The sequence below is a fragment of the Sinocyclocheilus anshuiensis genome, unplaced genomic scaffold, assembly GCF_001515605.1.
Source record: "Sinocyclocheilus anshuiensis isolate Anshui unplaced genomic scaffold, SAMN03320099.WGS_v1.1 scaffold1576, whole genome shotgun sequence".
NCBI classification, from domain to species: domain Eukaryota; kingdom Metazoa; phylum Chordata; class Actinopteri; order Cypriniformes; family Cyprinidae; genus Sinocyclocheilus; species Sinocyclocheilus anshuiensis.
This window is the reverse complement of record NW_015557202.1, coordinates 958,048-973,222: the sequence shown is the minus strand read 5'-3', so window position 1 is coordinate 973,222 and position 15,175 is coordinate 958,048. Positions and strand designations below refer to the sequence as shown.

Sequence of the window (15,175 nt, the reverse complement as noted above, 5' to 3'; positions counted from 1 at the left end):
CGACGCTGTCGACCGGCTTGCGTCTCTTCTTAGTACCCACTGTCGGTGCGAATGCAACCCTTTAAATGGTACTGGGAAATAGTTCGCGCAAAATCGTCCCAGTACTTTAGTACTGTACATTTACTTCTTGAACTAAAGCGGTGCGAAAGGCCCTTTTAAGATGCTAAACTCCTGGAAAGTTTTCAGTCCACTGATCCAGTAAGCGAATGCATTCAAAAAGAGCGCGAGCCCTCACATGTCACGCGCGCTGTGTGAAGTACAGACTGAACGGATTGTCAACATCCTACTGCTGTATGGCCAGATGAGACGCAAACTACGGTTTCTCGACTGGATATCCAGTCTCGATGGTAAAGTTTTGATGGATGAAGACTGCAATCAAGGTAAAGACGATTGCGGTGGCGTACAGGAGTCGTACAGTGATACTTTTCACGTCCACGAGTCCGCTAGGGTCCGCTATGGTATGCGTGACGTAAAAATCATCATCGGAGAGTATGCGCGGAGGCTCCGCGCAGACATCCGCATGCCTCCCATTTTTTGTGACCGCGTGGACAAGTACGTGCGGTCAGTAGGCTACTGCACATGCGCAGGCTGTGTGAAGAAGCCCGTTGCTACTCGAACCTGTACAATCCGTCGATAAAACAATATAAAGACAGCCAGAGGTGCAATAATTCTGGGCAATTGTTTGTTCACATGTTTGTTGCGGAGCGGACCAAAAGACAGCCAGATGTGCAATAACTCTGGGCAATTCTTTGTTCACATGTTTGTTTATTGTTCAAGCCGATCTACTATGCATGTATGGAACACGTCCGCAGAGCGGACCATCAGCGTATGCTTTTGGTAGTATAAATACAAGTAGTCCGCGTCTGCGCTGTCCGTGTACCCGTCCGGATTGCTCACGCTGAAAGTATAACAGGCTTAAGCATGCGAGTGATCTTGACGCACTGATCACACATTGTGTTTATGCACAGACACAGACATTTCCGTACATTCACGTTGTTTCCACACACATTCATGAAAATGTTTTGATTTGTCATGTTTATGTTGCTGTGTTTAGTTATACGGAATGGATCAGACTCGAAACAGGTGAACTACTTGACTAATTCCAGTACAGAACCTATAGGATGTTGCGCATGCGCGACTGAACGAATCACTCCCCGATACGACTCGTTCTTCCCGAGTCACATTAAAGATTCGTTCAAAACAAACGAATCGTTCAAGAACGACCCAACACTACTGCCCATGCGCAGGCTGTGTGAAGAAGCACGTTGCTACTCGAACCTGTACAATCCATCGATAAAACAATATAAAGACAGCCAGATGTGCAATAACTCTGGGCAATTGTTTGTTCACATGTTTGTTTACTGTTCAAGCAGATCTACATGCACATGTATGGAACACATCCACGGAGCGGACCATCAGCGTACGCTTTCGGTAGTATAAATACAAGTAGTCCGCTTCTGCGTAGTACAACTGTTTTCAACATTGATATTGATAAGACATGTTTGAGTACCAAATTAATAATTATCTCTGAAGGATCATGTGACACTGAAGCTTGGAGTAATGGCTGCTGAAAATTCAGGTTTACGATCACAGGAATAAATTAAATTTTAAAATATATTAAAATAGAAAAATAAAAGTTACAATACAATAAAAGTTATTGTAAATTGTAATAATATTTCATAATATTACTGTTTTTACTATATTTTTGATCAAATAAATACAGCCTTTGTTGAGCATAAGAGACGTCTTTCAAAAACATACCAAAAAAAAATAAAAAAATAAAAATTGATGATGTCCCTGTACATCACAGTGTTTTACACATGTTAGTTTTGTCCAAGGGTTGAAACAGACAAGCGAGTGCCAGTATCCCATGCTGTCATCTTTCAAAATTATCCTTGTCATTGAAATGCATTAGTGAAATGGGTTTGGCTAAATTAGAAATGCATTTTAATAAAGACTAATGAGGACTTCAGAGGGTTCGTGTTGTGGGGGAGCAATAAACTACCTGAGCATGCTGTAGACCTTCGTTTACAATACAATTATTGCGCATCTAATTGTCGCTTCATTTTAGGGGGGGGGAAATGTCACACATTTTAGCACTGTCACTGGTTTTCCCTATTGCTCATAATGGACAAAAGTGATTAACGCATTTTAGCCTTGCTGGAGACAGAGAGACCCATCGGCAGTGTGTTACACTGTAATTTCTTTGTTAATTACATCTCATGGGAGGAGCGGGTAGAGGAAAGAGGCTCGCAAACGCTGAGGGCAGTGTGTGCCAGTGTGGGTTTAACAGAGGAGGGTGGGTTATACGGTTGCTAAACTGGCACACTTACACACTAGTCTGCTTTCAGTGCAGAAGGTGTGAGTCTCCGCAGTAACAAGCTCCCCCACTGTGGCGCTCATATATATCCCCCAGCCGTCTTCCATGCTGTGATTCCTCATTCCTTTGCCCCACTTTTGAGGACACACATACTCACTTATCAGGCTCATCTCAGCAAACACTCTCCACTCTGATTTATCACAAAACTTGAATGGACTGGTAATCTGTAAACACTCTCAACTTCATGCAGTGGAAATGCTGGGAGTTTATTGTCTATCATTTAAAATGAAGGAGAAGAGACATGTAGGTCATGTACATGAATGTGTGTGTGTGTGTGTGTGTGTGTGTGTGTGTGTGTGTGTGTGTGTGTGTTTATGCATTTAGCAGACATTGTTATCCAAAGCAATTTGTCATAGAGCCAACAATAGTCATAATTTCATAATACATATAGGTTTATAAGACAACTAGATTTGAAAGCAAGCATTAGTAAAGAGAAGAAATACAGAGAAGATTTTTATTATTATTATTATTTTGTTTATTATTATTATTATTATTATTATTAAATGTGGTAAACATATGGGGTATGTATAGCTTTAAACAATCCGGAGCATTTCTGTTTATTTCTATGTTTACATTTAAAAATAAATTAATAAATATGTAAAAATTTAAAAAATCCCAGATGTTCCTGTGGTCTCAGACTTTTGGGTTGTGTTGCTAAAGGGAGTTTCAGCACATGCATGCATAATTTTAGAGGGATTTCCATGAAGATGGGGTCACTGCCACTGTTGCAGGAAATAGGGAAAGGGCTAGGGAAAGCCAATGTATTTTATCTGACATCAAGACCTGGCTGGTATCAAGCAGGGCCAGAGTCCTGGATGTCTCAAGGGTGCACCGACCCATGACTGAACCCTGAGGCTGCTTTTCTGCATGACCACCAACACATTCCTCTCACATCAACTGAGGGCACTTTGACTGCAACAACAACACGGCACAACACCGCAGCGCACACCAGCTCCAGACATGAGTGGAAAGCCTGCACACATCATGCTCAGCTGTTACGCTGAGAGTTTCTCTTTTTCAGGAGGAATACAGAGTACTGTTATTTTCACCAGTTTCTAATCGTATTAGCTACAGTTTCCTAGGGAAATCATAACGTAATGAAGTTTATATTTGTGTACACTACCATTCAGAGCATTGGTGTCGGTAAGATTAATTGAATGTTTTTGAAAGTCTCTTATGCTCAACAAAGCTGCATTTAATTGATAAAAAATGCAGTAAAATAGTAATCTTGTGAAATATTGTTACAATTTATAATAACTTTTAGCTATTTTAATATATTGTAAAATGTCTGTTATTCCTGTGATGCAAAGCTGAAGTTTCAGCAGCCATTACGCCAGACTTCGTGTCACATGATCCTTCAGAAATCCTTCTAATATGCTGCTTTGGTGCTCAAGAAACATTTCTTAATATTGTCAATGTTGAAAACAGTTATTGCTGCTTAATATTTTTGTAGAAACCATGATGCAATACCATTCAAAAGTTTTGGGTAGTTAAGATTTAAAAAATAATAGTAAATAAATATATTATTAATTCTACTCAGCAAGGACGCATTAAATTGATTAAATGTGACAGTAAAGCCATTTATAGTATTACAAAATATTTTTATTTCAAATCTTTTGAACTTTCTATTCATCAAAAAATCCTCGGAAAAAAAATCATCATGAATTTACATAATTTTCAAACCTAAAATCGGCAAACTTTTATTTTTGCGAGTTGAAGTAAGTATATGCGCTACCGGGTTTAGCGCTGCCAAGTGAAGTGCATCAGTGAATAAAATGTCGGTTTTGCATTTTGCTCTGAAACCGGCAGCGCATAGCCTAGATTTATGCTTTTGGTTTGAGTGGAAATCTTATACAATATTGCAGTTAGTATATCTAAATCTGTGATTGTGCATTAAAAGCTGTCAACAATGTCGGTACGCAAATGAGCGGTCTGAACATATTTACACATCACGTTTTTTATTTTGGTCGTGCATGCGCACATGCATAGCACTTTTGTGCATCCGTGAATATATTGCTGTATTTTTGTAAATGTTCAAGGTACTGCTTGTAAATTAGATTTTTATTTGCCCTGACTGTTTTTTTTTTTTTTTCATAACACTTGCAACTGCATATTTTTTTCAATATCATCATGCAGAGGTGTAATAAAGACTAAAACTTAATTTCGGAGGAATGCAGCAGGTCAGTGAAGACATTAAATATCTCATTAAACATAACCCTCTATTATAACTCCACATAATGACACATCTTGAAATGTAACTGCTGCTAGGACTCTTTATGAGAGAAATACTTTATTCAGTCTCAGTTCTGTTCTCCATAATCATGGCTACTTGCATATCTAAAGCATTGCATATCTACTTGCATAAAGACGTTAATGAGCTCGACAGTGAGGAGGACACCATTGGTCAAGCATTTTTTACATTTATGCATATGTCCAAAGTGACTAACATTGAATTCAAGGTATATATTTTATAATTTCATGTGTTTTCTGGGAGCTACAGAACATGAATGCTTGTATTTATAAAAGAATCAGAATCAGAAAGAGCTTTATTGCCAAGTATGCTTACACACACAAGGGGCATAATGTGATGCAAACCATCAAAATGCAATGGCATCCTCATGAAGGACAGACACACAGTAGGCAATGATCTGATGTGTGGGAGTAGAGACTGAAATCATAGAAATCAGACAGCAACCAGCATGATCCAACTCTCACTGCAGGAGACTCCAGGAGGAATCCAGAATAAGTATTTAGGTTCAAGTAAGACATCTGTGTTTGAACTGTTCAGGGTGCTATTTCGTGCTGATCAGTTTGCTCTTTAAATTGTGCAACATAACAGACGCTGTTGCCTGACTCATCAGGAAACTGCAGTATTTATTTATTTGTATTATTTATTTTATTTTATTTTTTCAGTTTGCCTCCTGTAGGACTATAAATTAAATGGCAAAATAACCATGCTGCTCCTAACAAGACTACTAAACAGATGCTGAGCTCTCTGATGACAGCTATTGACTTTGAGTTGTCCTAGTGCTCTTTGTTGTTATTATTTTTAACATTATTATTATTATTATTTAACATTAACATTTATTTATTTGGCAGACGGTTTTATCAAAAATGATATTTCAATCAAGGTATGCATTTTAACAGTTCATGCATTCCCCAGGAATCAAATCCATGACATTGGCATTGCTAGTGTCAGAATAAAATGCATTATTTATTATTTTTATTATTTGAAATAATTTTTTTATTAATTTAAAGATATATTTATTTTTATTCATTATTATTTTATACATTATTAATTTTTATTTTATTAATAGTTACTGTATTCTTTATTGTTATTATTAATAATTATTGCAAAGAAAGGTCTTTCTGTAGCTCAACTGGTCAGTCATGGTGCTTACAACACCAGTGCCAATTTAAACAAAAGCACCTAGCAGATGCTTAAGAGCAAATTAGCATTTGTGGATTTGGCTGCATTTAAAGTTTGAAATTTTGCTGTTCATCACAGTTGAACCTGTCGGATGGAGGAATGACTTTCCTTTTGAACAGCTTTCCTTGTGAAGTTTTTGACGTTATCAGTCTCTCATCAAGAGTTAATATATAATGCTTTTGCCAGAATACAAACTGTAAAGGTGCATCTTAATCCAAATAATGTTTGGATCCAAACAATCCTAACAACCGTGTACTTTAGTAAAAACATTGTTACTAAGTGGAGCCCTGTAATGAAAATTGAAATATAATCCCTAGCAGATACAAAGCAATTATTGTAGCATGACAGTGGTATTTTTCAGCTTGATTAGTTGTACGTACTTGCAGATGCTGCAGAGAGACTGATTTATGGTGGGTGTGCATGGTGAATAATGAAAGTACACAGCATCATTAATTCTCAGCACAAATGGGTGGTTGTTTAGGGAGAGTTTGAAACATCTCAATTATGATTCTAAAATATGTTCAAATTATCTCCATATTAAGAGTCTTATTTGCACACTGTATGCTACTATGGAAAAAATTATAATGAAAGCATCCAAAATTTAAATGCCTGAAATTATCAAGTGCATTTACGGTGTACATTTGGGCTTTTCACCATTCTAAACCCGTTTAATTTTTTGCACTGTTCATTTTACCCTGATTTAACACTGTAGTATTGTAAACCCAAGGTTAACATTGTTAATTTCATTGGTCTCTCTCACACAGTAAAACATGACCCTTGCTTTACAGTTTCCGCTGTACAAAGCTCATTAATATTTAATGAAGTAAGCATGATTGGTTGTCTGTTGCTAAACAACTTGCTGTACATTCTAGCACTGCATTATTTCACACTCTATACTTTAGCACCACAAAAGTACACGTGTGAAACTTACGGCCTTGGCTTTGTTACTTTCATCCAATCATTATGCTCACAGAAATTATTTCTATGTTAAAATATGCATATGATAACTGTGCCATGGTCCTGTCAAATCACACTTTATAGTTAGAGTAGCATGCACAATAATACAATAGAATTTGATAATCATGTCTATATTACAGGTGAATAATTTCTTAATTATACCTGGCTGGACATCTGACAACTAGGTTAATCATTGTGCAGTAATGACAAATAAAACCTGATAATACAACCTATTTGTCTTGTTCTCCCGCTCAAAGACCACTGGTGTAGAACTCAAACCATATGCAGGCTTCATTGGTAGAGTCCATGATGGATGTATCATTCCAGCTTCACACTAACAGTGCCACTTCATTTAGCACGTCCTCACTTTCTGCTGATACACATTAATCTGTCGTTGCTGTTGTGTTCTCCTTCACAGCTGAACAAAGCACTTGCTGGACAGCAATTAAAGTCTTATTTTCGTCCATTTAAAACTCATTTTACTTCTGCTATGTAATACATTTCAGGGTGATAGATAGATAGTTGCCTATGAACTGTAGTGTTGTGAATAACATGCACCAATGAACTGATCTCAATATGACAAGGATTGTGTATTAGCAAAGTAAATAGACTTGTTGACTTTGTATTACTGACATAGTCCACCTTGAAAAGACTTTCCTTTGCTATGCTGCATGCAGTATGTATGCTTTCAGCATGGGCTTGTTCTGTATTATGTATGAGTCCAGGTCATCAGTGTCATACCACTATGCTGGGTTCAGCAGAAGGTCTGGATTCCTTCCATTCTTAACTAGTCTTCTCTTTGGAAAGCCCAAGTTTATTTCTACTATTTATGTATTTTGATCTAATTGTGTAGGTTTTTAATCATGCATACATTTTTATTGAGTTAAGACTTCATGTACGACATTCACTTTATAGGGTCTCTGAGCCTCGTACAGCTGAAGCCGAGAGAGCTGAATCTAGCCAGTACAATGGGGAGAAAAGATTAAAAATGAGCAGGCCAGTTGCCATGTCAACACGGGGTGACCTGTGCGTATATGTGTTTGTGTGACAGAATGAGGTCTTGAGACAGGAACCTGATGGAGCAGTCATCTCCTGGCCCTGATTACTCATTTTAGAGGTCAGTACAAACCGGACCCCAGTGACTTCTCTTCTTAATTAATCTTTCGACCGATCACTGTGGAACCGTCTTCTCACACCGGCAGCACAGACACACTTGAATAATACTGGCCTCTGCTGCGCTGTGTGTGCTGGGTTAGTGCATGCTTCAATTTTGATAGAAGCACCTGGAGGAATTTAAAATGTATTGAGGAAAATATTTGGAATATTTAGCAATTCATGGGTCTAGGTGACAGGAAAAGTGCTAAAAAAAAACAAAACTAAAGTATGACCTGTTTACTCTGACAGCATTTCTGGAGGCCGCCGTAGTCTCTTTGCTGTTGGTTGGTACTGTAGTTAATGTCTCTATCCTTATCAGATGGTGGATGACTGTCTGCAAACCAGCTGGTTGTCCCCTGTTACTGTTAATTTGCTTGTTAAGTTCTGCTTTAAGGGATAGTTCACCCCAAAAACAAAAATTCTGTCATTTTTTACTCACCATTATGTCGTTCCAAACTTGTATGACTTTTTTTGTTTTGTTTTTTGTTTTGTGAGGCCCATTGACTTGAAGGTGAGTATGTGATAACAGAAGTTTAATTCTGGAGACATTATTTTATGATTTCCTTTCAAAGGTTTTTTGGACCCCATTGATTTGAGGGTCCGTAAATGATGTCCAAATGTTCATTTTTGAGGAAACTGTCTCTTTGAACATTTATTGGTTATAATATGTCTTATCCGAACTGCAAAATTCAATCTTTTTGTGAAATTAGTTTATCTTCCACATTCAAAATATTTTTGCACCTTTTCTTTATCAGAGACAGGTTGGATCATCCTACACTGCGAGGATAAGAGGTATAATGCATATTTCAGCACTCTTGACAATTTTTCTTTTTTTTGTATAAAGACTCAAAATAGTTTAGCCTTGGACAGAGAAGTGAATTAAGAAAATGGCAGAGCCCATCTCTGTCTCAGAGTTCCCCTCACTATACAATCTAATGCTCCCCAGGCTAATAACTCTACTCTAATCTCAGATTAATGCATCTGTCGTTTCGCATTTCATCTTGTTTCTTCGTCGTCTTTCAGAAGTCTTTCACACACCCTCTAAATCATCCATCAATTAAAAGGGGTGAAAGTTTTGAGCTGTGCTTGAAGGTCGGCATGTCCCCCGAAAACCGGAAATGATAGTATGAGCGAAGAGCACCGCTAAATCATCCATCAATTAAAAGGGGTGAAAGTTTTGAGCTGTGCTTGAAGGTCAGCATGTCCCCCGAAAAATTAGCGTGTAATCCGCTCATGAAAATCATGCCAGCTGCTTGCCGTGCACAGACAGATAAGACCCGGGAAACTGCACCTGGCTGGCACAGAATCCCTGTTGCTGAGATCGTCCTCTAACTCCAAGGGATACTTACAGCAGACTGCAAATGTTTGATTATGGCACTGTGGCTGCAGGGGTTCCAGTGGTCCGCTCTCCTAAACCTGCAGCTACAACTAGAAATCGAAATTGAGTGTTAATCTCATTAATTAAATTGCTGTCAAAAATGTTTTTTTTTAATGAAGGCTTTAATTACTTTAATGTTATAGAAGTTGAGAAATGTGCATTATTATTATTATTATTATTATTATTATAGAATTCAAATAAAATATGTTAATGAAAATATGATTAGAAAAAAACCGCAAGATATTAACAATGCCCTTTTGTTTTTAAAAAGAATATTATTGGTCACATGAAGGATTTTTTTTCAAAGAATTTTCGCATGTAGTTAAATGTTGATACGTTATTATTTTATAGAATTTTCTTATTTCCTTTTTTAAAATTTTATCTAAAAATAAATGTTGAAAATATGATGAGAAAAAAATAGCACTGCAAGATATTATCCATAAACTTGTTTTTCAAGGAAGAAAAGTCTAGAAAGAAAAAAAAGCCATTTTGCACTCATCCTCTAAAACATTATTTTTGTAAATTAAACTAAAAATTGGTGCCAACTAAAATGACTTGATGACTAACATTAATGACATGCCAAAATATTGACTACATTTAAAGACATCCAACTATGACTAAAACAAAAAACAGCAAAAATAAGTTTATGTTGTGTAGTGCATAACACAAATTACATTCCTGGTACTTAGTTCCCATTAACAATGTTTGCACAATCACCACCTGCATTGATGTGAATCATTCTCACCTGGTTTTATCGCCAAAAAAGTCCCTAAATTGTTGCCTGTCAGTCTCTCCTCCTTGCAGTTACAGCTCAAAACAGTGTCCCGTATTGCACATTGTGACAATTACCGTGGAATATGGCTTAGATATAAGCCTCATCGTTCTTGTTTGAGAATAAAAATAAAGCCCCCAGTCACTTCTATGTGAGGCATTTCAGAATCTGTTGCAAATTGCTTCAGATTCAAGCCCCTCAGTCTAGCAGGTCAGGTCGGATTGCAGAGTGAGGTCCCGGGGAGCGTTACCAGCTACACCATGCCAACAGATTAATTAGTTTAGCCCTCGCACCTCACAAACAAGATGTCACTGCTCTTTGTGTCTGCAGGCAGGTCCAATCACAGGTAAATAAATCCAGTCACTCCCACCTGTACCACACCGGCAGCTTTTATTAAGAGACAGAGGGGCATATCGGTTAAGACCAGCAGCTGCATGTGTAAACCGGTCGAATAAAACGAACACAAGGAAGATTGAAAAGCTGGTCGAGAGAGGCGAGAGAAGTGAGATGGAAAGAGATTGGCTGGAAGAGTATTTACATGTTATTGTGGACTAGCATTGAGCTCCCTGTGATTGGATATTTAAAACTCAATCCACATACACTCCAAACAAAGCAGGTGCTTGAATAAGGACTGTGTGATAATCATCATGCAACATCTTTCTTGTGAGATTAGCTTGTCAAGTCTTTGCTAGAATGTTCAAATACATCCTGAGCCTAGACGCATTGCAACACATTTAAATTGCTTGACTGGGGTGCTTAAATGTCCTGATTATTGACTGAAAGCTCCTTGGATTTTGGTTACATGCAGAGCAATTCATGACTTTCGATTTTGATGTTTCATCCTTTTCCATACTTGTCAAAAACATGAGAAAAGGGGAAGCAATATTCATTATCTTTGTGCTTTATCGTGCAGATTGTGTTTTCGGATACCTGCAGACATGATAATGCAATTTGTTAGGTCACCCCCTCCCTTCTGCTTTCATGTGCGGTTGGCATCCCCTCCTAGAGCTCTTGTGCCATCTAGTGTTTTGGCTGTTAGGCACAGGTCTTATTTTAGGGAATATCTATAGTTGGTGCTGATAAAAAATATGCTGGTTTGTGGTACCAAGGAATTTCCAAATGCTCACCTTTGTCACAGCTGACAATTTGCATGCAATCATAAATGGCAATCCTTCAAACCACTGAGAATATCAAAGGCTTTTTCTTCACTGAGAAGAGCTCTAAACTTAAAGAGACACTACAGATGACAAGATTTTCCGTGCTTTTTCATGCAAATCAACTGACTAAAATGAAAGTTATCTAATGAGATGTTTTCCTTCACTCTCATATTTTAATTTGGCCTGCAATGCATCAAGCCGGTTTCATAACTGTCAAAACCCAGAGCTGTAGAGAAAATATGTCGAAGCAAATTGGCACACTATAGAGTGTGAAGCTCTCCCACTGTTTCTCTCTCTCTTGCTCTCTTCTTCCAGCCTTCCCTATTTCTTCTTCCCCACTTCTTGTTTTTTCATTTTCTCACTCTGTCTAATTAAAGCACCAGCTAAGCGTAATATTGGTAATGCCTTCTTAATCTACAGCTGGCATTGAATTTGATGAAACTCTTTTAACACATTAGTATTTTCTAAGGAGCTCAAGCTTTCTGATTGGCATCCAAAATGTGCAATTTACAGGCCTTTTAATCCATTAACTTTGAGGAACCTTTTTTTAAGAGCTTTTTGTTTTCTTGGCACAGTTACAGTGCTTTATTTCAAAGAAATACAGTGGAAGATACAATTTAGATGATGTAGAATTCAATGAGTAATTAAGAAAGTGTTTTATTTTGTAAGGAGCTTGAGAGTGGGTAGGATGACTTGAGGGCCGGTTTGCTCCCATCACATCCCAAAAGGTCAGCTGCATAACTATTTGCACTTCTCCTGCAGACCAGAACCCATGTAGATATTGAATGAGAAAGAAAGAACTGCTCTGATTATCCCCAAATAAATTAAATCTTAAATTAAATAAGTAAAATTTGCAACTGGATCTCAAAGCAAATCTCAAGCAAAACTTGGTTTGGTAGGACTGATTGATATGTTTGCATTTTTCAAAGTGCTTTTTTTGCTTTATTATTAAGTGTACTACGGGGTGCTGCGTTTTCATTTCCTCGTGTGTCTCTTATGCAAAATGTTGGGATAAACGTGGCCTATTTGATATTGCGAAAGGCTGAAGGAATAATGGGTTCTCACACTGTATTTTCTTTTCACACTGTTGGCTCATAAAATCTCTGTGGTTTGTTATTTGTGTGTGTGTGTGTGTGTGTGTGTGTGTGTGTGTGTGTGTGTGTGTGTGTGTGTGTGTGTGTGCGCACGTTTAAAATCTCGAGTGTGTATGTGTTTTATTAAAGTGTGCTGCAGTGAAAGGGTATTCCCTAATTGGCTGTTGAGCTTGCTGATAGCTTTTGTGTGTGTGGAGGTTTTATCTAACTTAATTAATCAGCATATTTTGCAATTTGCATATTTATTTGTATTTAAGTATGTAATTAATTATTTAAATAATATAATTCAAAACCATTTATAGTGGTATTTTAATATTATATTTTAATTTATTTCAGATAAGCTTAAAATAGAAGCAAAGCTTTATAGAACAAATGCACAGGTTCATTTTATGCTCGAATGATGATTCAGTGTTTGAAATGGGGCTAAAAGAGCAAATATTGATATGCAATTTAATTATTCAGTATTGCATTTTTTTTTGCAATTAAATTACTTAATTATTTTAATTTAATCGTTTAAATTTAGAATAAGAGTTTAATATATTTTATATACAATGAATTTTAATTCAATAGAGTTCTGAAGATATTCAGTTCATTAGGGATGGGCTTAAATAAAAGCAAGGCTTTACAGAATAAATAGACAGTTTCATTTCATGCTCAAATGATGATTCATTGTTTTAAATAGGGCAGATAGAGCAAATATTTATATGCAATTTAATGTGATTTTAATATTCAGAATGTTTTGAATATAATTTTTTTAATATAATAATTATTCAGTTATTTAAATATTTTATTTTATGATGACATTATTAATTAATTTAAAATATTATTTATTAATAAAAATGTGTTATTTATATTATTATAATATTTGTCACGTTCGCTACTGTGAGGGAGCGTGGAGCGAGGAACGAGGAGACGAGGAGTACATCAACAAGGAGATTTTAATGATATCAAAGGAACCAGGAAAACACACATAGCAGGAGAGGCTGACACGTACACAATACCGGACGACTAAACTAAGAACTGGACTCACTATAAATACACAGGACTAGAGGATGGGATGACGAGACACACCTGGAACTAATGAAACAATATACATCAGGGCTGTCCAAACTCGGTCCTGGAGGGCCGGTGTCCTGCAGAGTTTAGCTCCAACCCTAATTAAACACACCTGAACCAGCTAATCAAGCTCTTACGAGGCATAGAAACTTTCAGTCAGGTGTGTTGAGGCAAGTTGGAGCTAAACTCTGCAGGACACCGGCCCTCCAGGACCGAGTTTGGACAGCCCTGATATACATAATACGAACAGGAACAGGAAGAACCAAATAAGGGCATAAGAAAACACATGGGAAAAACCAGGTCATGGAACACGTGGGGAGCAAAACACGGAACAGAGTCTGACAGTATTATTCATACTTAATAGTTACATCATTATTTTTGTAATATTATTTTATAAACATTTCATAATCATAATTGTTAACCATTAATCATAATTGAAATGTTATTGCATAAACAGCCCTATTCTAAAGACTGAATGATTCTTACTATAATTTTCAAATCTAAATCATGTGGAATTCTGTTTTTCAGGAAACTCTCCGTCAGATGAGTCGGAGGAGCAGGACAAAGAGCCACGCACGCTTACTTACCCAGCATACATTGCCAGCCTCCTGGACTCGGGTGCCAAGCGCATGGCGACGGGGGTGCGCATGGACTGCATCAGCCAGGGCCAGTGCCCTCTGTCCTGCCACCTCTGCCACATGAGCCCTGGGCCTGCACGTCCTGCAGAACCTGTGCTGCTCAACATCACTAAAGCCACGCCAGTCTACGAACTGGTCAACAGCAACGAGACCTACCAGGTATCTGTGACTCATAATGTTATACTCTCACCCTGCAGCTCTTGCCAGGTTCCCCACTGAAGGTAAGCAGTGATGAGCCAGGCTCGGACACCTCCTGGGGAAAACAAAGGTTGCGGGTGGACAATGTTTTAGTGAAGTTGAAATTGGCAGGTGGTCTGTGTGGGACCTATTGCACCAGTATAGTGATGGGGACACGATACTGTGCTTTTCATTAAAAATAGCAAAATGTTAAAAAAAATAATAATAATAAAATAAAAAAATACAAATATAATAGAAATAAAATAAAATAATAATTTTTTTTTTGTTTGTTTCATTTGAATGAAAATTAGAATTATTTAAATATAATTACTTTAACATATATTAAAAAATAAATAATATTTCAAATAAAAATTTATTTATAATTAAATTCTATTAAAAATAAATCACAATCCTCATCTCTAAAACATTTGTGGTCCATACAAATATTCATCATCCAGGTAGATGCTGCACTCTAGTGGTGGTAGAGGACATTTCCCCACTTATTCTGTAAAGCTCACTGTGTGAAAATAGTGTTATATAAATGTGATTAATATAATCATTGTTTATAATTAATATTATTATTATTATAACATGCTCTGCATTTTGTCTTTTCATGTAGGCTCTGCAGGAGGCTATGATGAGTGTACTGTGGTGCTCTGCTAAAGGTGATGTTATTGATGACTGGTGTCGATGTGACTCCAATGCCTTTGGCACAGATGGACTCCCGACCTGCGCTCCTCTGCCTCAACCCATGTGAGTTCAGGGAATTTATAACTTGAATATCCTCAACAAGTGAGGCTTTAAAGTAAAAGTTCTGATCTTGGTCAAACATTAAAGGGGTCATATGATGCGATTTCAATTTTTCCTTTCTCTTTGGAGTGTTACAAGCTCTTGGTGCATAAAGAAGATCTGTAAAGTTGCAAAGACTAAAGTCTCAAATCCAAAGAGATATTCTTTATAAAAGTTAAGAGTCAACCACGC

The 15,175-nt window shown here is 37.2% G+C and overlaps 1 protein-coding gene across 1 annotated transcript in view; it reads left to right on the top strand.

Moving 5' to 3' along the window:
• The window catches only part of LOC107678919 (astrotactin-1-like), a gene marked incomplete at its 5' end in the record, with an annotated part of 189,441 nt that overhangs the window by 144,678 nt on the left and 29,588 nt on the right, over nucleotides 1-15,175 (top strand). The window contains 2 exons of the mRNA XM_016474321.1: nucleotides 13,908-14,176; nucleotides 14,814-14,947. Of these exons, the coding sequence (XP_016329807.1) occupies nucleotides 13,908-14,176; nucleotides 14,814-14,947 (403 nt within the window). The remainder of the gene's footprint in view (nucleotides 1-13,907; nucleotides 14,177-14,813; nucleotides 14,948-15,175) is intronic.